We start from the raw sequence: 24,256 nt of genomic DNA on the forward strand, positions 1-24,256 counted from the left end.
ATCTTTCCAGTGTTGAAGAGCACTTAAAAATGGTGAACTGTTATCATCTTTTTTTTTTTTTTTTTTTTTCTCTCTCTGGAGTATCTTCATAACAGATGCCTACTACAATTACACACATAGAATTGTTTTCAAATGAATAATTATTACTGTTTGCTATTACAAAGATTTCTTTCTTACAAACTACATCAAGACTGTTTATTCCTGTATAGTGCACAATTTACAATTTTACAAGTTGCTACTCAACTGTTCCTGAAACATATTTGATGTGCCAAGCATCATTAACAGTATAAGAGATCAGTTGTACTGCAAGGTTCATGTCTTGTTTGAGAAGCTGCAGCAAAAACTAAAATGGCCTGATTAAATTATGCACTTTCTTTTTTTTCTGCTTCTGAGTTACCTCTTGAGGAGAAGGTTGAATTGGGTAGGCCATATAGCAAGAATGATAGAGAATAGACTACCTAGAATGGCATTCAGCACAACAATAGATGGAACGAGAGGGAGAGGGAGACCCAGAAGCAGATGGGAGGATAACATTCAAATTGCCACATGTAAAGTAAAGTAAATTAAAGTAAAGTAACATAAGAGTTACCTCATTCTGTATCTGCAGACTGCAGGTATTTACTGTTTCGTGTTTGGTCACAGTTAAATATACAGTTTGTAATAGAGCTATAGTAGCCACTGTTGAATGCTATGTTTCATTTTGATTTGCTGCATGATCAGTTTCTTTGTGGCAGAATGAGTGATAAATCAGTTCATGGTCAGATCATTGATGCTACAAATGTCTCATTCTTGGAAAAGAATGAAGAAGGAATATATATGTCGAATGAATTACATTCTTGCCTGACTCAGCATATGAAGAGAGATTACCAGTATACATTTGTGTGTGTGTGTGTGTGTGTGTGTGTGTGTGTGTGTGTGTGTGTGTGTATATAAGGGGAAAGAACCAGCTGTATCCATTAATACAGACAACTATTTCTTTTTGAACACAAAAGGCGAAAATATGAGGGGCGTTCAATAAGTAATGCAATACTTTTTCCCTTGGCCACTTTTGGTTGAAAAAAAAATGCAGAACTTCTTGTGGGAAACTGCAGAATATTCTTGCTTCTGCACCTATAGTTTCATGAAGTTCTGATAAGTGGTGGTGCTGTAGGTAGCCTTCAAAATGGCATCTGTAATGGAGGTGCGTTCCAAGCAGAGAGCTGTCATTGAGTTTGTTTTGGTGGAAAACTTGAGCATCTTAAATACTCATAAGCACTTGCAGAATGTCTATGGAGACCTGGCAGTGCACAAAAACACAGTGAGCACTGGGTGAGGCATCTGTCATTATTGCAACAAGATTGCGCAAACCTGTCCGATCTCCTGCATGCCAGCCAGCCACACACACACAGCTGTGACTCCTGCAATGTTGGAGCGTGTGGACACTGTCATTCAAAGTGTTCAATGGACCATAACCAAATACCTCACTGATCAACTGGAATTCTCTGCTGGTGGTGGTGACACATCCGTCCTCCGATTGGAGTACTGTTCTTCCTCATCCACCCTACAGCCCAGGTGTCTCACTTTCCAACTTCCATCTGCTTGGTCCAATACCAGATGCACTCCTGGGAAGCAGTACATGGATGATGGGGAGTTTATTGATGTAGCAAGATGATTGCACTGATGTCATGCAGGCATACATGCCTTCCTAGTAAGGTGACATAAGCCCGTCACACTGAATGGAAATTTTGTTGAAAAATAGAATTTCTTAGCCAAACAGGGGGGAAAACATGGTGTATTTGAAACCTGAATAAAACAAACCGGCTTTCAGAAAAAAAATGTGTTGCACTACTTATTGAATGCCGCTTGTATATTCTGCAATCTGAGAGATGTTAATTAGTGTGTATATGTTTTATATGGTGTTAAATATAGTGCTACTCATTCTGTGTCAACATTGGTTTATGTCAGTCTATATTCTTCTATAATACAATACTGCATTAAAACTTTTCAACCCTACAAGAGCAGCAATATGGTTTCTTGGTCTCTCTATACTCTCTCTCAGAGAGAGAGAGAGAGAGAGAGAGAGAGAGAGAGAGAGAGAGAGAGAGAGAGAAGGGGGGGGGGGGGAGGTACTGAACATTGCATAAATGTCACATGCTTAATTTAAGATAAATAATGATGGAGTGCAACATAATGGAAAGACATGTTATTACGATTAAAACACATTACAGGTATGGAAATCATAGAGAAAAATGAGTGGGACATTGCACATAATGAATGTATAGTACAGAATCTGACACGGGACATTAGTTCAGTTCTCCAGATGTAAATCCAATCATCACTCTGTTGAAAATATCATAAAGTGGGAAATGTAAAAACAATAATGTATTTGTTATGTGAGAGAGACCCTGACCAGTAGTTTTCGCATATTTGTACCACAAAACACCCTCAGACATCTTATGCTTTGGCACTGTGTGCCTTCTTTCTTTGAGTGTGTCTGAATGCTGATGTGCACACTACACAATAAGAAACCAAATTAATGTCTACACCTCAGATTAAGATTCAATACAAAATCTTTCAAATTGAGCTGTAGATGGGCAAAAGACACATGTACATTGAATAAAAAAAAAAAGGAAGAGTGGCTATTGTGTCATGTAGAACATTTGAAATGTATCATATTGTAAGTTAATCATAGAGAAACATTTGAAATGTTTCATATTGTAAGTTAATCATAGAGAGCATAGTTTACAATCAGATACACATATTCATTGTGTGACATGAATTGTCTCCTTTCTTTATCTTCCTCTTTTAGAATAACACAGTAATGGTGCTGAAAGTACAACTTACAACATTAAACAATTATATAAAATAAATGGGTCATTTTTGATGAGTTGTAGGGAATATTTTTTCACAGAAGCCAGAGTAAGTGCACCAGAACAAAACTGATACAGGGAACAATACACCTGCTTAAGAAAATGTGAGCAAATGAGTTACTATTTGGGGGTAAAATATCCAGTTAGTCTCACATAATATTTATCAACTAAATAATGGCTTTTCTTCATGCCAAACTTATTTTTAACTGAAATTTGTACAAGCTTCATTGCACATAACTACGAAGGTAAGTCAATTATTATTCGCAATTTAGTTATATTTTTGTTTATTTTGGCAGTACTGTTATTTTACGTTGATGATGCATGCTTTGTTTATTTGTTGCATGTCTTTGCAATTTTCAAGCTGCTAGGTTGGTTTCATTAACGCTGCCATGCTGTTAATCATGACTGCTCTGTCGTCTATTTGCACCAAAGAAGAGCAACATTCAGTGATCTATTGTTTTGTGATCAGAAGGCAAATCAGGGGCCAAAATTCATCGAAGACTTTTGGTATAGTACAGGAACAGTGTTTTGCCACAACGGAGTGTCTACGAATGGACTGACAAATTCTGAAATGGTCGCACAAGTGTTATGCACGATGAAGGAGCTGGACGACCATTTACCACCAGAAATGAAGAAACCTTTGAGCATTCACATGAAATGATTATCTTAGACAGACGATTAACTATTGTCAAAGTGGCACACTGTCTGCAAATTAGTCATGGTTCTGCCTACAAAATCATCCACAACAGACTTAGGTTTCATAAAGTTTGTACAAGATGGGTCCCAAAACAACTCACACAGTTGCATAAACAAATGTGCTTGGACATCTACCAAAAACATTTGGATCACTATGGTAACAAAGGGGACAACTTCTTAGACAGGATCATTACTGGTGACAAAACGTGGATCCATTATTATCAGCCGGAGAGTAAATGGCAGAGTATGTAATGGAAACATTCAAATTCGCCGTGTAAGAAAAAGTTCAAGACCCAACCATCCGCAGGAAAACTGATGCTTACGGTGTTTGGGACACAAAAGGTCCAGTACTGGAACATTATGGGGAAAGGGGCACAACAATAAACAGTGTACATCACAGTGAGATGCTTACTACCAGGCTAAAGCCTGCAATTCAAAGCAAAGGCTGAGGATTGCTGTCAAAAGGTGTTGTGTTGTTCCATGACAATGCCTGTCCACATACTGCTGCCCACACTGCTGAAAAGCTCCAGAAACTCAAATTTGAAGTACTGGATCAACCTCCATATAGTCCCGGTCTTACCCCTTCTGACTATCACTTGTTTGGTCCACTCAAACAGGCATTAAGGGGCCATCAATTTGCCTTGGACAAAGCAGTGAAAGAAGTGGTGCATTCCTGGCTCACAGCTCAACCGAGAACCTTCTTTTATAATGGCATCAGGAAGCATGTACAATGATGGACCAAGTGCGTTGAAACGCAAGGAGACTGTGTTGAAAAATTATGTTCTTGTAAGTTTCCCATTTGATTACAATAAAATTTTATACTGTATTTACTCGAATCCAAGCCGCACTTTTTTTCCGGTTTTTGTAATCCAAAAAACCGCCTGCGGCTTAGAATCGAGTGCAAAGCAAGCGGAAGTTCTGAAAAATGTTGGTAGGTGCCGCCACAACTAACTTCTGCCGTCGAATATATGTAGCGCTAAACAGGCATGCTTTGTAGGCACAAAGATAAATACTGGCGCCAAAACCTCTGCGTCAGTAAATAAATATAAAAAAAGGTGGAAGACGAGCTTTTTTCTCCGCCCCGAGTTTCAACCACTGCATTTTCATACATTATCCAACAAAGTAAAAACAAATTCCGTATTCAGAATCTGCCAGGAAGTTTCAAATTCCGTATTGTTCATCTTTGAATGTAGCAGAATTTCAATATACTACGAAAATCCGACTGGCAAGACTGTTTGGGATATTTGTCAATATGGCCAACTCTACGTTCTGAATTTTTGCCTACCTGTGAGAAGAGATGGTTGCTAATAGGAACCTGATGAAATGTGAATCACATACAGTATTCTCTTCACCATAAGAATAATACGAATATAAACATTTTGCCATGTATTCTTTCATGTTTGCTGCTATCTCATTTAAATCCTGTCTGCCTAATAAACTATGAAACTAGAGTGAGACAACAGCAAACACGGAAGAACATACGTATCGTGTCATGTTTATATTTGTATTATTCTTATGCCTAATAGTGATACAGTCAGAAATGAAGCACGGCAACTGACTAGATTTTTAAATCTAAGATGACTCTAATTTCTGTGAAGAATTTGATGTACTAAAGAAGCGGCCGCAAAGATTTTCAAACGGAGAAAAATTTTCGCCTAACTCTCGTTCAGAACATGTTCTATCATACGCAATCTATTATTTGGTTGTTGTTGATCATTATCAAAGAAAGCAGCAGTGTAAGTAACAACAAGTAGTAGTCTCTTTCCATTGTTTCGTTAATGAGACGATTCCTCTACTTTTTTTTAATTGTAAGCGGCGGTAGCGCGCACAAAAACAAGCCATGCCGCGAGCGGCGAAAGGCTGCAAACACACACTATCAGAATGCGACAAACAATGCCTGACACAGTACAGTAATGCATTTTCAGCTTAGAGTGACGTAAACACCTATAACAAAGAAAACGGCACTTATCAGATCAAAGCAAAATAAGCAATCGATTCAAACCAGACGAAGCACGTGAAAAAGGAAGGGTACCCGTATAAATACGGACGGAGTGCCTGACGCATAGCAAGGGCTACCTGGTAAAGCTTAACTGCTAAGCTTACAACTCGAACCAAACTACTGTAGGTGTTCGTCATTCATTTGACCTAAATTGTGTCTCATATTACAATGGACCAACTTTGTTTCGATTTTGAGGTGCGGACTAAAACTTTTCTCTCTCCTTGAATTTTGAGTTTAAAATTTCAGGTGCGGCTTAGATTCCGGAAATTTTTTTTTTTCCTTTATTTCGAGTCTCATTTTTCAGGTGTGGCTTAGATTCGAGTGCGGCTTAGATTCGAGTAAATACGGTAATTACTTTGCAGATAATAATTGACTTACCCTCATAGTTTTAACTCCATTCCCATGCACCTTTTAAGCCTCTTTGGTTATCAAAATAATACTAAAGTATGATTAATAACACTTAAAATAAATACTGGGGCTGTGCTTTCATTTTAAATCAGATATAACTGACAACTAGTTTACACAGGAACAAACTTACACAGCTGCTGGAAATGCAGTCCTACAATAATCATTCAGCAGTCATGTAACTGGTTTTTCTTATCTTTTAAACTTCCTGCCGTTATGCTATGAATACTATATTAGTACAAAAAAACCTTTACAAACTTTTAGTGATGAAGACAATGGCAATTAATAGCTGCACATTCTCATCCTAAGCTTGTATTTGGACAAATAATAATAGTAATTATTATTTTTTTGTGTGTGCTTCAATATGCAATGGAATGTTTACAATCATATTATTAATTAAAGTTTCTGTAAATGAGATCCAAAGAAATGTTTTTCGTTTCCATATTGCTGACATACAGTTCAACAGAGCAGTGTTATGTTCCCTGAGTCAGCGCCAAGGAGCAGCAGCCTGTTGAGAGGAAGGACAGCCATGGACGTAAGAACACCTTTGAAGGTATCGGATCGCAGCCGAGTTGAAGTGTATGAGGCATCCATATCAACAGCAGAATGGACTCCTATTCGGCTAGCTGTGGTCCCTGATATCAGTTCCGATCCATAGCTCATAAGACAGTGAACAGGTTCTGTAGGCCCTCTGTAGCAAAAATCATTTTAGCAGGTAGTAAACAAAAACTGTATAACAAGAAACAATCTTGATATAAAATGTGAACACATAAAGCAACATTAAAGACAGCAACAGCAGAAATCCTAAGATCAAAAACCTACTGAAACATAAATGGCAAATCACTTTTCATCTTACAAATGAATTCATTACTGATAAATATAATGTAATAAAAAGAAACTGGTGACATTAATGTAATTTAATAAATGGAAATCAATGCTGTTTTAGTTTCCAAGTTCATATTATTTGTTGAAAGAGAAAGAGAGAGAGAGAGAGAGAGAGAGAGAGAGATATATCGTACACATACACAAAGTGTGGTAAGAGTGGACACTTCACAGAACTGTGCTGAAATATTGTCTGATCATTTCTCTGTCACTTCCATGTACAACCCTTATAAAGCTACAAAAAGTAAGTGATGCAAAAGCCCAATGCACAGATTTGCAGTACATAATAAACACGTGTAAAGGATGAGCCAAACAGTAGGGGATTTTACTTTATTATATGAGCTTTCACATGGTAACTTCATTTTTCCATTGGGGCCAAGCCACGGCCAGCAGTGTTAGCTGCCTGTAAATTCTTTCGTCCCACAGTCTGGTAACAGGACGTCAGCACCTAGGAACGGCACCTTGATCACACACCTCTCTCATTTGCTTACAAGGTAACGCTGCCCGAGGCGTTGCTTAGCAGGCAACGCTCTGGAAAATTCCATGCCGCCCGCACGGTTTTCTCAATTCCGGCCAATCAGGATGGAGGAAGCCATGTGGTGTGGCGAATATACCTGGCCACCCATCTCCGGGCCTGCTCTCTTGTATTCTAGCTCACCAGCGAGTCGGACGCGCGCCCTGTAGCAGTGTAGACCTTCCCGTTTCTCCCAGTGCTGCGGCACTGTGGACTTAGTTTTGGCAGACAACAACTTTCGTTAGCTTCACAAACTATGGCCCGCCAAACTCTACGCTCTGGCTCACCCTCACCTCCCTAGGCCCATGTGACCCCTTTTTTACATGATTTCGCCAATAAATAGCCTTTGTCTCAATTTTGTTCTATTCATTTCATAATGCCCAACGTCTGCCCATATGCCCATCCTGTACACATGGCAGCAGTGTAACAGTAGTTTACCATTTGACTGTGGATAAAGAAGACCCCTAATGGCTTGCTAAGTCTACATTCTCTTTTACATGGCAGAGATATTGTAGTGGACTCTGAAGAAAACAACCAAGAAGGTGTGGTACACGTATACTAAATATACGAGCCCAAATGTATCAGTTGGAAAAGGAAAACAAAAAGTAATTTTCTGCACTGGAAGAGAAGAAAGAAAACTGTGAACTTTCAAGCTGAGAAGATGTCCTCTCCAGGGATTAAGACGTTCTCAAACTTTATAGGATGCAACACCAACACACACTCACAGAGCAAAAAACCTGCAGCCCAGTTGGCAAGGCTGTGTGATATTATGACAAACTGGAGTGGCGAGGACTGACTTGGTTCAGTCATAGGCTGTTAAAAGTCTCTTCTACTGTCCCATCTGAGTGTGGTTTTGGGAGATTTCCCGCATTCATCTAGTCACACACTGGCCATGGGGTGTTCTTTACTTAACCAACCCAAGAAATGCAGCTTTAAAAACACATTTTGTTCAACTTTAATTATAGCAGTCAACATTAAAAAACAGAAAACATGACACTAATGGAATTAATCCATTAACATGATCAGGTGTGAAGTTTTGCATCAAAGTTGAATACGCCATTTTTTATGTATTTCACTGTTTCTCTACTTTTATGTGAATAAATATGGCAATCTTTTTTGATATTTAACAGAATTTTCTCAAGTGTTTTGCTTTGTCCCTTCCTGTTCCAGATTTTTAATTTTTCAGTTTCAAGCTAATATGATGGGCATATGAATAGCTTTTTTGGTGAATATGTTTTCTGGTTTTATTTCATAACTCACTGGATACCTTGATTTAATCATATGACACCTACATTCATATCAATAACATAAAAATATGTACTTTGGATATACCACTGAAACATGTTTACTGTTTAGGTCATCATCATCATCAGTTATCTGCTATATTAGCAGGTCCTTTGTCTCTCCATTTTCTGCGATCCATTGCTTCCTTCCTAAGGCTGCTGTATGTTGTACCGTCCATCATGTCATCCAGTATCTGGAATCTCTTCCTTCCTCACTTCCTTTTCCCTTCTACATAACCTTCTAAAACTGTTTTTATCAGTCCGTCATTCTTTCTCAATATATGCCCAATCCAATTTCTTTTTCTTCTCTTTATTACATCTAGTAACTGTCTTTTCTCTCCCACTCTTCTCAGTACCTCTTCATTTTTTACTCTGTCCATCCAACTTATTCTTTCCATCTTCCGCCATGTCCAGATCTCAAAAGCCTCCAGCCTTTCTCTGTCTTTTTTCCCCATAGTCCATGTTTCAGCGCCATATAGAAGAACACTCCATACAAGACATTTTATGAGGTATCAAAGCAATAAAATTCAACACACTAATTAGGTAACTATCAGTCATTTATGTTTTAGCTTGTTGTTGTTGTTGTTGTGGTCTTTAGTCCAAAGACTGGTTTTATGTAGGTTTTGATGCTACTGTATCCAGTGTAAGTCTCTTCGTTTCTGAATAACTACTGTGACCCACATCCTTTCAGTAAGTCTTGTCTAATCTAGTTCTTCGGACATGACACATTTTCAGACTCACTAAATCAGTTATATTAAAACTGGCAATTTTAAGATCTTTCACCCTCATGAGAAAATTTCTGTGGATGTCCATAAAGAAGAGCTGAGAGTTTCACTGTACACTCTTCCATGGGCAGATCCCCCAGTTCTATATGGTTCTTAGTCATAATGCCAACAATAGCATCATCCTATATATGGGTTGTATTCTATGCCCTCAATTTCATCAGACTTAGTTAATAAATGTACTGGAAAACTAATAAAAATTAGGCAAGAAAGTATTTAGCTCTTCATATCACCAGGGCCAGTGGAATGAAATCAGTTCAGCATACACAGAACTTAAAAAACACTAAGCTGATGATAAGTCTTTCACTATTTTTAATGATATTCTTGGAGATGGGAAATGGCCGATGCAGATAAACAGCCCACACTTAGGTGATATGTGGAGATTCATGGTGATGTGTAACAATGTTACCCAGGATGGATTCTTCATATTATTAACTGTATTGACCATGTACACCTTGCTTGATCACAACTGAAGAATATATTTTATTGGAAGAAGATATTGCTTGTAAGAGAAGTAAGTGTAAAATTTGCATCACAGCAAGTGCCAAGTTGGTGGCAAAGCTTGTGATTTTTATACACCCTGAGAAGGAATTCATCAGAATAGTCTCATAAAACATATCTATAAGAGAGACAGACTTGGAAATTTAGGATGTTATGGTAGAATGTTATGAAGAACACTTCCACAGAACATTATGTATGTGCACCATCAAAGAATCGGGAACAATACATACTGAGACAGCACTGAAGCAGCACTTGCAGGGGAGGTAGCTGTGGAGAGATTCAGCAGGTATGCTCAAATTCACTGCAAAGTTTTTGCATACAGGGTGAAAAGTATTTAAACCGAAAAACTCTGGGAGGTTGTATGGGACAACAAAACAAATATTTTCCCCTAATCTCATTTTTTCCTATGAGGATTATTTAAACTGGTGGAGGCCGTATTATGCTCTTCAGTTGTTAGAACCCGTATTACGATCTTCAGTTGTTAGAGGGCGTATTACGCTCTTCAGTTGTAGGTGACTGCTGTCCACCAGTGTTGTAATGCAGTGTCTCTGTTTACTAATGGAGCGATACACCTGGCGTGAGTACACTGATATGATTGGTGCGTACTACATAGCGCACCACAACGGACGAGCTGCACAGTGGGTTTATCAACAATATCCTAATCGCTGTATCCCGCATCATACGACATTTGCTGCTGTGTACCAATGTCTGCGTGAGACCGGGTCATTTAGTAGATTACCTGGACAGGGATGCTGTCCCACGGTAAGAACGCTGCAATTTGAGGAAGCTGTCTTGCAGCATGTGGAGTGGGATCCTTCAATCAGCACTCGTGCAATTGCGCGTAACATGGGGACGAATCCAACAAATGTAAGAACAGTCATTCACGAGCAATTGTTACGTCCATTTCACTTACAGCGTGTTCACAACCTGGAACCAGTTGATTATCTACCCAGAGCACAGTTTTCGCAGTGGTATCTGGAACAGTGTGAAATGCATCCTACATGTCCATCCTCTGTGTTGTTAACCGATGAAGCAACATTCGAGCGTGATGGAGTCTTCAACATGCACAATTCGCATATTTGGAGTGAAGATACCCCCATGCCACCGTTACTAGCGCTCATCAAGTGCGGTTCTTCATTAATGTGTGGGTCGGTGTTGTTGGGGGCTGTTTAAATGTGCTGTATCTGCTACCTAGGCCATTAAAGGGCAGGTACTATTACAATTTTCTCACCAGAGCATTGCCAGAATTGCTGGAAGATGTCCCACTCCCTACAAGACAACGCATGTGGTTCCAACATGACGGGGCGCCAGCACATTTCAGTCATCGTGTGCGTCGATTCCTGGAGCGACGGTTCCCAGAAACGTGGATTGGCAGAGGTGGTCCTGTACCATGGCCTGCTCGATCCCCAGATATGTCCCCTCTGGACTTTTTTGTGTGGGTTAGAGATGTGCAACCTTGTTTACGCAACTCCTGTTGCATCAGAAGAGGATCTCGTTGCCCGGATAGTAGCAGCAGCAGGAACAATTCAGGATACTCCTGGGGTTTTTGCCCGTGTAAGACAGAACATGATCCAATGGTGTAACCTTTGTTTACGTGTCAATGGAGGAATTTTTGGAAATATACTGTAATTGAAATTGGGTTGTGTTAATGTGTTGCCTCTTGGTGATAAAAAAATGGAAAAGTGTTTGTTGGTTTAATTAATTTGCCGCCAGAGAAATCTTCCTCTATCGGTTTAACTACTCCTCATAGGAAAAGATGACATTAAGGAAAAATATTTGTTTTGATGTCCCCTACAACCTCCCAGAGTTTGTTGGTTTAAATACTTTTCACCCTGTGTAGTGGAGGTGCCAACATTGACTCACAAGTCATTTAGTTCATCAATGCCACAGTGTTTGTAAATAGAAGAGAAATTCACAAAATTATTTGAAGTGGCTGTTTATTAATTAAAAAGCTTAAAAATCATCTCAGACTTTAATGTGATGCCATGGACCGGCACTCTGGTCAACAAATGACTAAAAGCTAAGTGTATGCATGGGAATAATGGATTTGGGGTTCTATATTATTAGTGGGGGCTCGACTTAATGCTGATTAAAATAAATGACGGGTAGATATCAAAGCTATCCTGCAATTTCCAAGACTTAGATTATAGGGTCGAGAACTGTAGGATTCCCCTAAATCAGGCAGGTGTGCACTACACACTGGAGGCTGCTATACACATAGTTGATTGTGTGTGTGGAGCACATAAGGTTATTTTAGACTAGACAAATCTCCATCCAGCCCAAATAATGAAAGCTGTAGGAGACCAAAAAGTATCAGCGTAAGGTTCAAAGCAATGGCACCCCACAGACTATTAAAATCATTACAATTGATTGCTGAATCATTCCAAAAAAAGTACCTAAGTATGAAGTGCCCCTAAAAAGCAGTGGAGCTCATGTAATACTAAGTACAGAAGGCTGATTAAAACCCAAAATTGATAGCAATGAGATTTTTGGGGAATATTTAGGTGTACATCGAATGATAGGCTAATGGTAAACGGACATGGTCTATTTGCCCCAGCACACAAGAAACTCACATCCACCAACATAGAAATTGAAGCTGCATGTGATATTGTTAGGGCTAGACTAATTAAGGGAGGGCATAAAAATATAATTTGATCGTTCTATTGACTACCAGATCCACTTTCTAATGTTTCCAAAAACTCTAGAAACATCTAAGTTAATTAATATGAATGTTACCCAACCATATTGTCATCCTCAGAGGACACCTTAATCATCCAACAATCAACTGGGAAAATTAAAGTTTTGTAAGGGTGGGCATGACAAGATGTCCTGCAAAATATTACTAAATGCTTTCTCTCAGAACAACCAGAACAGATAAGTTTGGAAGCCTACTCGTTATGGAAATATACAAGATACAATGGCAATAAATAGGCCTGATGTCTTTGAGGTTGTCCACATTGAAACTAATATCTGTGACCATGAGGCATGATTATTACTCAAGTGCAAATGGTAACGAAAACAAGAAAAAAGAGAGTACAGCATGTAGAAGACCTATGGCTAAAGTTTAAAATATCAGTAGCAGCCTCAAACATTTTGCAGATGAAGCAGTTATGAAAAAAGCTGCATAAATATCATTCAGATCATGAGAAGATTGCAAAGTGGTGCAAAGACTGGCAAACTGCTTTAAATATTCATAAACATAAGATTGTGTGCTTCACAAAGAAGGAAAAATGTAGTATCCTATGACTACAACATCAATGAATCACAGCTGGAAACCATCTACTGATACAATTATCTTGGTTTAACAATTTTTAGGGATGGAAAGACTACATAGGCTCAATCATAGGTAAATCAAATGGCAGGTTTTGGTTCATTAGTAGTGTACTAGGGATGTTACTCAGTCTACACAGGAGATTGCTTATAAAATACGCACGGGACACATCCTACAACATTTCTCAAGTGTGTGGGCCCTGTATTAAATACGATTAACATGGAATACTGAATGTATACAGAGAAAGGCAGCATGAATGGTCATGTTTGTTTGACCCACAGAAATGTCAGAGATGCCCAAGAGACTGAACTGGCAGACATCTGAAGATAAAAACAAACTATCCCAAGAAAGCCTGCTTATAAAGTTTCAAAAACGAGCTTTAAGTGACGAATCTAGGAATATACTACAGCCCCCTATGTATTGCTCCTGTAGGTACTGCAAGGTTAAGATTAGACTAATTACAGCACGCACAGATGTATTTAATCAAATCATTCTTCCTATGCTCACTACATGACTGGAATGAGAAGAAACCCTAATAACTGGTACAATAGGAAGCACCCTCTGCCATATATTTCACAGTGGTTAGCAGATGACAGATGAGCCTGATCACAATTGCAGTTACATAGAAGCTTAAATTTTCTCACACTGCCAAGGGACCATAGACCTTAGTATTTGACATAGATTTCAACTTGCTACCTCAAACCATTTCTAAGAAAAGAGGTCTTAACAGATGAACAGACAAACAGACAACGAAGTGATCTTATAAAGGGTAACATCTATTTCTACTGATTGAGGGGAGGAACTGTAAAACAAAGTAGTCCGAAACTTTGCACTTTTATTGTTCCATTGACTGTCTCTGTTTACTATTAATGAAATCTTCAACAAACCAAGCAAGACAGCACCACAGTACAACACTGTATTACTGCTCAGAGAGATGAAAGATCAGAATCACGGTGCACGTATTCAGGCTCTGCACAGTGTAATTATCAGATATTAGTTTGAGCTTCAGTCATATTTACAAACTGAACTTGATTTCTGTGACCTGAGTTCTGAAAATATAATTTCTCTTTTTATGAACAATGGGCAGCTAATCAACAGTGTAGTATCAATAAATAGTAATCTTCTCAACTTACTTTTATGTTTAAAGCAAAACTGTTTTATATGTGTAGTTACTTTTTTTGCAGCTAACAAGCTGTTCCAACATCATGATCAAGACAGCTGAGCTATATTGTCATGATGCAAGATAAAAGTAAATTAAGGAAGATGCTATGGCATAGACTATGCCTTGTTCTACATGAACTACATTCAAACTCTGTAGAATCAAAATTTCAGCTGCTTAAAATGATGTACTAACTGACTGTTCCATTGGTTCAAGAAAGAACAAAGATTCACTGACAATGGCTTACAGCAACCAAAAGTTTAAACATTGTTACAGGTTCCTACAACCACTTGAAGAAAATTCTATGATTAATGGTTGAACATATTTATGCATAAAACCTTTCTTGTTCTAACGTATATAAAATGAGCTACTGTCTGTCTCTAAATATGCTCATGCCAATAAGCCATTAAACCTCTCCCAAAAGTGCACAAAAGTTGCAAGACCAGAAAAACAAAAATAAAAGATACTGCTTTATACTCACTTCATAGGAAAGCAGAACCTGCCATCAACAGCACTCCAAACAGAAACTGCCTGGTCAAGAGAAGAGCTCACAATGGAGTTGCCACCATTTGCTGATATAAGTTGCAGTATCTCTGAGTCATGACCTTTCCAAGAGGCCAGTAGGCCACCTGTGCGGATGTCTAGCATAGACAGGAATCCTGATGACTGTCCAACAGCCACCCATGTGCCTTCCGGCCCAACAGCAATGCATCTTATTAGTCCTGTTGCGCTCTGTGACACCTGCAATGATGGAAAATAGTTTAACTTGCATTCTACTATTATAACTCCCATTAAGGATATTTATGTTACAGATGACAACAGAGTAATTAACTTGAGTTGCAAAGATGACCAATACACATGCAAGTAAATTTTACGAAAGTGATGAGAAGACAATAGCCCTGAAGAACAATCCTCTATGACTACAATTCTGTATTACAAATTTTTCCATTTTCATTTTAGAAAGGAAAAATTCCATAAACATCTCTGTATTCAGTGATAATATGAAGGAAAAATGATCTCAAGGAACTGAATAAATGATATTAACAATACTGGTATATAGGATAGCAGGAGACAAGGTAATCTTTGTAATTACTGGCAAAACTGTAACAGGAAGATGTCTGTTGGGTTTAAAATATTACTTTATTGTGTAAATTACAATTAAGACTCAGAAGCAGAGAAAGAAAAGCCTTAGCTATTACATTTCATTTGTCACCAATTCAAAGAGTCTTCTCTTAAACCAAGGAATGTTAGCCTAGTCACCACCCTCCCCCCTTTTCTTGTCCTCCTAACTGCCAATAGAAAGTAGGATTAAAACAAATATCACACACTGAATATGGTACCACTCAATCATTGCTCCAGTGCTGCTAAGGAAGAGGTGTCAGGTGCTGTCATTTTCAAAGAGTCAGGTGCAGGTGGCACATCATGTCCATCCTTCTTAGACTCTTGGATATGCAGTTACACTATAATGAAGGCTTGTTTTTAATGCAACAATCAAACCACACATATCAATGTCAAATGTATTTTCACCATTTGTGAATACTTTAATGGGGGGCAATCATATGGTGACTGAAAAAACTACCTGGCTGCATCATGGCACAGGATACATGTTAACTTTATCACAAGTCTTGAAAAATGAATGCATACTTGGTGCCATGTTCCATGATTATTGTAGGTCAAAACCTGCAGATCTGTGTGTGTAACCATTGCACAAAGCCAGATACTTCATTTTCATTATTGGGAGTGGTATGAACAAATTCTCCAGGTTGTGTGTCCATAGATGATAATTTAGGTCATCTTTGAAGGCAATCTGCAGAGCAAGCAGGACAATCAGTAGGGTCTTCATCTAGAGTCCAAAGGCATGATACCTGAGAGAGGCCTTTAAATGATGATCTAAAACCTCTACTACTTCATTCAGTAAAGGATAGTAGCCAGATACCCGAATTCTGTGCACCTGGTGCCTGCAGTAGCATTCCTAGTGCCTTGAACAGATGATAAACTGTCAGTATTGATCTGTAGCTACACACAGTGGTATGTCAAAGAGCACAATCTATTCACAAAAGAATGTTTAGGCAAAGCTGTCAGTTGCCATCAGATAATATGGAGAGGCTTGAATCACTGGTTTGGAGAGTCGAAATTCCAAGTTGGGAAATGACAAGGTGACTAATTTCGTTTCTACCAGATGGAACTTCTGCAGACGTTTTCTATCTATCAGGAACAGAACAGAAACTCTAAAGTAATCCATGAGGCAAATGAGACAGATATATAATCCATGAGGCAAATGAGACAGATATATAGGTGACACAGCTGTCACTGTCTCAAATGCTTCACTATTATGTTTATTTGTGGCATTGCCAACAACATACGGCACACTTGTGATCTTGCTGGCAGACAAAAGCACAATGTCCTCACTGGTGTGGCACACCTTGCCAACATGTGGTTTTGTGTTTCCCTCCAGCCATTTATACAAGAAAATTTTGGAACGTATCAAAACAGGAATTTTGATTTGAGAACCTATAACATTAAGAACGGCTTTGACTTAACAAATGATGGGAAGGACATTGAGATTCTAACAGGAGCAACTAAAGAAACAATTTATATACAAGCATTCCATTAATGGGATAGAAGAGAGTAAAGAAAAACCTTGTGACAGGGAGATTAAATAAGAAGAAATGACTGAGTGCACTGACATGTTAGCATTTGTATAGCCTGTTAATAATTTTAAATTTAATGACAAAGTTTTTAACTGCAGGGCAGACTAACCATGGGGATTAACCTGAAAGGGACTCTTAACTGCCATCCATTTGGCTGCAATCTCATCAAAGGAGCTACCCTGGGATTTGCTCAAAAAGATTTACAGATACCATATGAAATATAAATTTGGATAGCTGAAAGATAATGGCGCCATAACAGCTCTATCAATTCGTTCAGTAAATAAGTATTAATTTGTGATCTATTACCCTGACCTCAGGATATGCTGTGATAATCAGAAACAGCTCTTACAAATTTACAGAAAAATTAGTAAGTGTATTTTCTAGTTTAAGAATAGATTTTAACAACACTTCGAACATTTTTATTATTCATATAGTATTATTATTAACAAGGAGAAACACAAACAGCTATCACCTGATCTGTATTTGGTGACTCTCATAATACTTCAAGAGGAATAGATAATATTTTAGGAGGTAACAATATAGACTAATCTGAATAAAAAATTTCATATAACATGTCCAATTTTTATTGTTTACAGAGATACAGCTGTTAGAATATAATCCACAAAAATACTCCCACAAAAATATTCCCCAAAGTTAGTTTTCACAAATTTCAGCTCCAACTTCAATCCACATTTGAATTTTGACGAGACTGCATGTAGCTCTTGTGAGGTTGTATTGGTGCTCTTTCATGAGAGCAGCATTGTTAATAATCAGAATGATCAATTTGTCTTTTGTGATTACTTTTTCTTTGTAGACTTCATCTTTCAACTATCGCCTCAGGCAAAAATCTAAAGAGTAAGGGACAATGGTGGCCAATAAAATGATCATTTCTGCCTACCAATTTTCCAGGGAATGTTAAGTTTAGATTATGTGTCACTTGATGACAAGAATGTGCAGGAGCAACATACCCATCCTTGTAGCCACAGTAATCTCCTCCAATAATGCTGGAAGCTCATTTTAGAAATTCTAAATAACCAGGCACAGTAAGATGATGCTGTAACACAAGCCCAATCAATTGATTGTCATAACCACACCACATATTACAAGAAAAACTTTCTTGAAAATGAGTCTTGACAGAGGATGTGAGTTTGCATTGGATGACCAATGGAGTTATGAGTGTTACTGATACCAGTAAGAAGTATTAATGGAATTATTCAGAGATTTGCAATTAGGTAATGACAAGATTCCAGCTACCTTCATCTCCTCCCTGAAGATGTTGAAATTACTGTAAATGATACTTAATGTCGACCATATTCCTATATGTGGAGCACCACTATGTGTAGAAATTCTGTATGTGTTTGTTGAAGGACTACATTCTGTGTTGTTTTTGTGGCCTTTAGTCCAAAGGCTGATGTGATATAGCTCTCCACACTAGTCCATATTGTTCAAGCCTCATCATCTCTGAATAACTACTACTGCAACCAACAGTTTGAACCTACTTACTGTGTTCATGTCAAGGTCTCTCTTTACAGTTTTCATCCCCCACACTTCCCTCCATTACTGACTTTTCCTTGATGTCTAAGGATGCATTCAATTGGCCAGTTTCTTCTTCTAGTCAAGTTGTACCATAAATCATTTCTTTTGCCCCTAGTTAAGCTCTGGCCCTCCTTATTAGCTATTCGATCCCTCCATCTAATTTACAGCACCACATTTCAGAAGTTTCCATTCTCTTCTTGTCTGAACTGCTTATCATCCATGTTTCATTTCTGACCAAGACTATAATCCAGATGAAGGTCTTCAGAAAAAACTTCATAATAGGTACCCCTTCAGCAGCACATGGTTTTTCACAACATGAGGGGACGTGTGGCGCACTTTGTACACATGTAAAGAAAAGCTGTCTTTATGTTACTGAGGTAAACATGTATGAACAAAATTACAGTTCAAGCTTAGTTTAATTAGACAATAAAAAATAGGCCTTTCACTGTATCACTTTGTTGCTGCACCCAAGTGTTACCCCACAGTAATGAACCATTCAAAGCATTAAACGGAGCCGCTGCATTAGATCCCTGCCACTCACTTATTTGATTACTAATTACCTTGTAGATAACTGCCCCATTGTGGGATTGGGCTGTTAGCTCTGAATCTGGGCCATTTTCTTCCATGGATCACTAATTTTGTCTTACCTAAGTTGATATTTATTTTATATTACTGCTGCTCACTTGAATGTATGGCAACACAACTATTACTGTGTTAACTGATGCAATTATGAAGGAATAAGTACAGGCTGGCAACTGTAAAACAACAATGGAACAGTACAAAACAATATTATTAGTGATTTCCACACTTCATACCCTCTCAAGGGTTACATTTATTTTCCTCTTTCTCAGAAATGTTTTTTGTGCTATTGCACACTTTACGAGCACCATCCAGGAAATAAGGAACATTTGCACACACAGTCCGCACATCTGTCTTGTGGCAGCCCCTCATAGGTTTCTGGTGTTCAGTGTGATGTGGACAGGTGCTGCATATGGTTCAAGTCAGACCCTATCACATGATAGGTGTAGAGATAGCTGTGCCAACTGTGAATCCCACAGAGTGAGAGGTGTAAGATATTCATCTTCTGCAGGCAAAAAAAAAGTTATACCCTGTGACACCCACTACAGACTTGTTACCGTTTATGGCGAAGGTGTAATGAAAGCAACAAGTGTCTGAAAGTGGTGCTTAATGTTTAAGAATGAGAGAACAGACGTTCAAGACTACGAGGAATCAGGGTGACCCTCCATCATCAGAGATGCACCACAACAAAAAGGTGGATTGTATCATTAAAGAGAATCAGCAATTCATGATCAGCAACATGCATGGACAACATCAGGAAGTGTGTCGTTCAACTGTGCTTTGAAAATGTCACTCAGCACTTAGGATACCACAATATCTGCGCACAGTGGGAGCCATACGTGCTCACAGATGACCCGAAAGCTGTGAAAATGGATGCTGCATTAGCTTTCATAGAGCTTTACAAAAGGGGTGGCAACACATTCATTGACCAGAACATTACAGGATATGAAACCCAGGTTCCTCACAATGCCCCTACAAAGAAGCAACAGTCTATGGAGTGGAATCATCCTTAATACCCACATAAACCTCACAAGTTCAAACTAATTGCATCAATTCACAAACTGATGGCTTCTGTGTTCCAGCATAACATAAAGTGCCAGCACGTTGGCCTGAAACATAACAGCAGAGAACACTGTGAGATGATGTCAGCCATTAGTACACTGACTAGGACCACACAACGATGGGAGCGGCCCCTGTAGGAAGAGAATATAAACACTGCTCCAGCTAGACTCAGATTCACTAGAAGAGCCTCAATAGAAGATGAGCTTTGATCCACACTATTTAGCTCTGACTTGTGATCTATATTATTTGCTTGCAGGGAACACAAGGACACTGATTATTTGCATGTTGTCAATTGTTTGCAACACCTCTTTGTAAAGAGGCAAAGTTAATTACTGTCAATTCAATTTACTGTTATAAACTCCATTAATATGATATGCTTGAATGTTGTCTAGCTACCCGAGAAAACAGCTTCCTAGGCAACCTACATTAAATGAGTGGGCAGGATCTCACATTCTGTATTCTGTGACAGTGGAAGGGTCCTACTCATCAATTTTGTGTCCCACAACACAACAATCAATAGTGATGCTAAATGTGTTACCCATCAACGTCTTCATCAGGCTATCCAAAACTGCTGAAGAGGTAAGCTCTCACATGGAATTGTTCTCTTGTACAACAATGCATATCTGCACATGGCTATATTGCTTAGCAGACACGAACCTCATTGCAAGAGAAATTCCTACAGTCTGAACCTGGCATCATTGAACTTTTTCCTGTTTCCAAAAGAGAAAGAGCATCTTGCTGGTAAATGCTTTACAAATGATGAAGACCTGGAGGACACTGCTGTGACATGGTTGAAAAGCCAGGTGGCCACATGGCATGAAGAGGGTACATGTGCCTTAATGTCAAAGGTGACTACGTGGAAAAGTAGGCCAGTATGTGCCAGAATGTGTATATTCAGCTTCTGTATTATTATTATTATTATTATTATTATTATTATTATTATTATCATCTTTGACTTTTTTTTCTCAGACTTAAGTCTGGTTAAAAATGGAACGTGACGCGGACCTCGATCAAGCGTGACTTCCTTGTAACTGTATGGTATATGTTATATTGCATTTAGGAACTTTCGGGTAATTGAACATGTATCAATAATTACAGATTTTTGTAGTTGTATATATATGTTTGGATGTAGCTGTATTGCATTGATGTACTGGTGGATATTGTGAGGTATGACTCCTGTAGTTGATAGTATAATTGGGATAATGTCGACTTTATGCTGATGCCACATGTCCTTGACTTCCTCAGCCAGTTGGATGTATTTTTCAATTTTTTCTCCTGTTTTCTTCTGTATATTTGTTGTGTTGGGTATGGATATTTCAATTAGTTGTGTTAATTTCTTCTTTTTATTGGTGAGTATGATGTCAGGTTTGTTATGTGGTGTTGTTTTATCTGTTATAATCGTTCTGTTCCAGTATAATTTGTATTCTTCCAGTATAATTTGTATTCATCATTCTCCAGTACATTTTGTGGTGTGTACTTGTATGTGGGAACGTGTTGTTTTATTAGTTTATGTTTTATGGCAAGTTGTTGATGTATTGTTTTTGCTACATTGTCATGTCTTCTGGGGTATTCTGTATTTGCTAGTATTGTACATCCGCTTGTGATGTGATCTACTGTTTCTATTTGTTGTTTGCAAAGTCTGCATTTATCTGTTGTGGTATTGGGATCTTTAATAATATGCTTGCTGTAATATCTGATGTTTATTGTTTGATCCTGTATTGCAATCATGAATCCTTCCGTCTCACTGTATATATTGCCTTTTCTTAGCCATGTGTTGGATGCGTCTTGATCTATGTGTGGCTGTGTTAGATGATACTGGTGCTTGCCGTGTAGTGTTTTCTTTTTCCAATTTACTTTCTTTGTATCTGTTGATGTTATGTGATCTAAAGGGTTGTAGAAGTGGTTATGAAATTGCAGTGGTGTAGCTGATGTATTTATATGAGTGATTGCTTTGTGTATTTTGCTAGTTTCTGCTCGTTCTAGAAAGAATTTTCTTAAATTGTCTACCTGTCCATAATGTAGGTTTTTTATATCTATAAATCCCCTTCCACCTTCCTTTCTGCTTAATGTGAATCTTTCTGTTGCTGAATGTATGTGATGTATTCTATATTTGTGGCATTGTGATCGTGTAAGTGTATTGAGTGCTTCTAGGTCTGTATCACTCCATTTCACTACTCCAAATGAGTAGGTCAATACTGGTATAGCATAAGTATTTATAGCTTTTGTCTTGTTTCTTGCTGTCAATTCTGTTTTCAGTATTTTTGTTAGTCTTTGTCTATATTTTTCTTTTAGTTCTTCTTTAATATTTGTATTATCTATTCCTATTTTTTGTCTGTATCCTAGGTATTTATAGGCATCTGTTTTTTCCATCGCTTCTATGCAGTCGCTGTGGTTATCCAATATGTAATCTTCTTGTTTAGTGTGTTTGCCCTTGACTATGCTATTTTTCTTACATTTGTCTGTTCCAAAAGCCATATTTATATCATTGCTGAATACTTCTGTTATCTTTAGTAATTGGTTGAGTTGTTGATTTGTTGCTGCCAGTAGTTTTAGATCATCCATGTATAGCAAATGTGTGATTTTGTGTGGGTATGTTCCAGTAATATTGTATCCATAATTTGTATTATTTAGCATGTTGGACAGTGGGTTCAGAGCAAGACAGAACCAGAAAGGACTTAATGAGTCTCCTTGGTATATTCCACGCTTAATCTGTATTGGCTGTGATGTGATGTTATCTGAATTTGTTTGGATATTAAGTGTGGTTTTCCAGTTTTTCATTACTGTGTTTAGAAACTGTATCAATTTAGGATCTACTTTGTATATTTCCAATATCTGTAGTAACCATGAGTGGGGTACACTATCATAGGCTTTTTGGTAATCAATGTATGCGTAGTGTAGGGACCTTTGTTTAGTTTTAGCTTGATATGTCACCTCTGTATCTATTATCAGTTGCTCTTTACATCCTCGTGCTCCTTTGCAGCAGCCTTTTTGTTCTTCATTTATAATTTTGTTCTGTGTTGTATGTGTCATTAATTTCTGTGTGATGACTGAAGTTAATATTTTGTATATTGTTGGTAGGCATGTTATGGGGCAATTATTAGCTGGGTTTGCTGTGTCTGCTTGATCTTTAGGTTTCAGATAGGTTATTCCATGTGCAAGTGTATCAGGGAATGTGTATGGGTCTGCAATGTAACTGTTAAATAATTTATCTAAAAACAAAGATGATGTGACTTACCAAATGAAAGTGCTGGCAGGTCGACAGACACACAAACGAACACAAACATACACACAAAATTCAAGCTTTCGCAACAAACTGTTGCCTCATCAGGAAAGAGGGAAGGAGAGGGAAAGACGAAAGGATGTGGGTTTTAAGGGAGAGGGTAAGGAGTCATTCCAGTCCCGGGAGCGGAAAGACTTACCTTATGGGGAAAAAAGGACGGGTATACACTCGCACACACACACATATCCATCCACACATATACAGACACAAGCAGACATATTTAAATATGTCTGCTTGTGTCTGTATATGTGTGTGTGTGCGCGAGTGTATACCCGTCCTTTTTTCCCCATAAGGTAAGTCTTTCCGCTCTCGGGACTGGAATGACTCCTTACCCTCTCCCTTAAAACCCACATCCTTTCGTCTTTCCCTCTCCTTCCCTCTTTCCTGATGAGGCAACAGTTTGTTGCGAAAGCTTGAATTTTGTGTGTATGTTTGTGTTCATTTGTGTGTCTGTCGACCTGCCAGCACTTTCATTTGGTAAGTCACATCATCTTTGTTTTTAGGTATATTTTTCCTTCATGGAATGTTTCCTTCTATTATAACCATATTGTTAAATAATTTAGTTAGATGTGAATGTGTTGAGGTGAACTTCTTTAGCCAGTAATTTGCTATTTTATCATTTCCAGGGGCTTTCCAATTGTGTGTAGAATTAATTGCTCGGGTGACTTCATGTTGCAAAATTATCACTTCAGGCATTTGTGGTATCATCTTGTATGTGTCTGTTTCTGCTTGTATCCATCGTGCATGCCTGTTATGATGTACCGGGTTTGACCATATGCTGCTCCAGAAGTGTTCCATGTCTGTTAT

At 38.3% G+C, this 24,256-nt stretch overlaps 1 protein-coding gene across 1 annotated transcript in view; it reads right to left on the minus strand.

Moving 5' to 3' along the window:
- Window positions 1-2,341: 2,341 nt before the first annotated feature.
- Window positions 2,342-24,256, minus strand: part of LOC126095516 (WD repeat-containing protein 81) — a 308,162-nt gene continuing 286,247 nt past the window's right edge. The window contains exons 26-27 of the mRNA XM_049910301.1: window positions 14,823-15,082; window positions 2,342-6,640 (exon numbers count right to left, since the gene is read on the minus strand). Of these exons, the coding sequence (XP_049766258.1) occupies window positions 6,409-6,640; window positions 14,823-15,082 (492 nt within the window). The 3' untranslated portion in view covers window positions 2,342-6,408. The remainder of the gene's footprint in view (window positions 6,641-14,822; window positions 15,083-24,256) is intronic.

The sequence above is a fragment of the Schistocerca cancellata genome, chromosome 8, assembly GCF_023864275.1.
Source record: "Schistocerca cancellata isolate TAMUIC-IGC-003103 chromosome 8, iqSchCanc2.1, whole genome shotgun sequence".
Taxonomy (NCBI): Eukaryota; Metazoa; Arthropoda; class Insecta; order Orthoptera; family Acrididae; genus Schistocerca; species Schistocerca cancellata.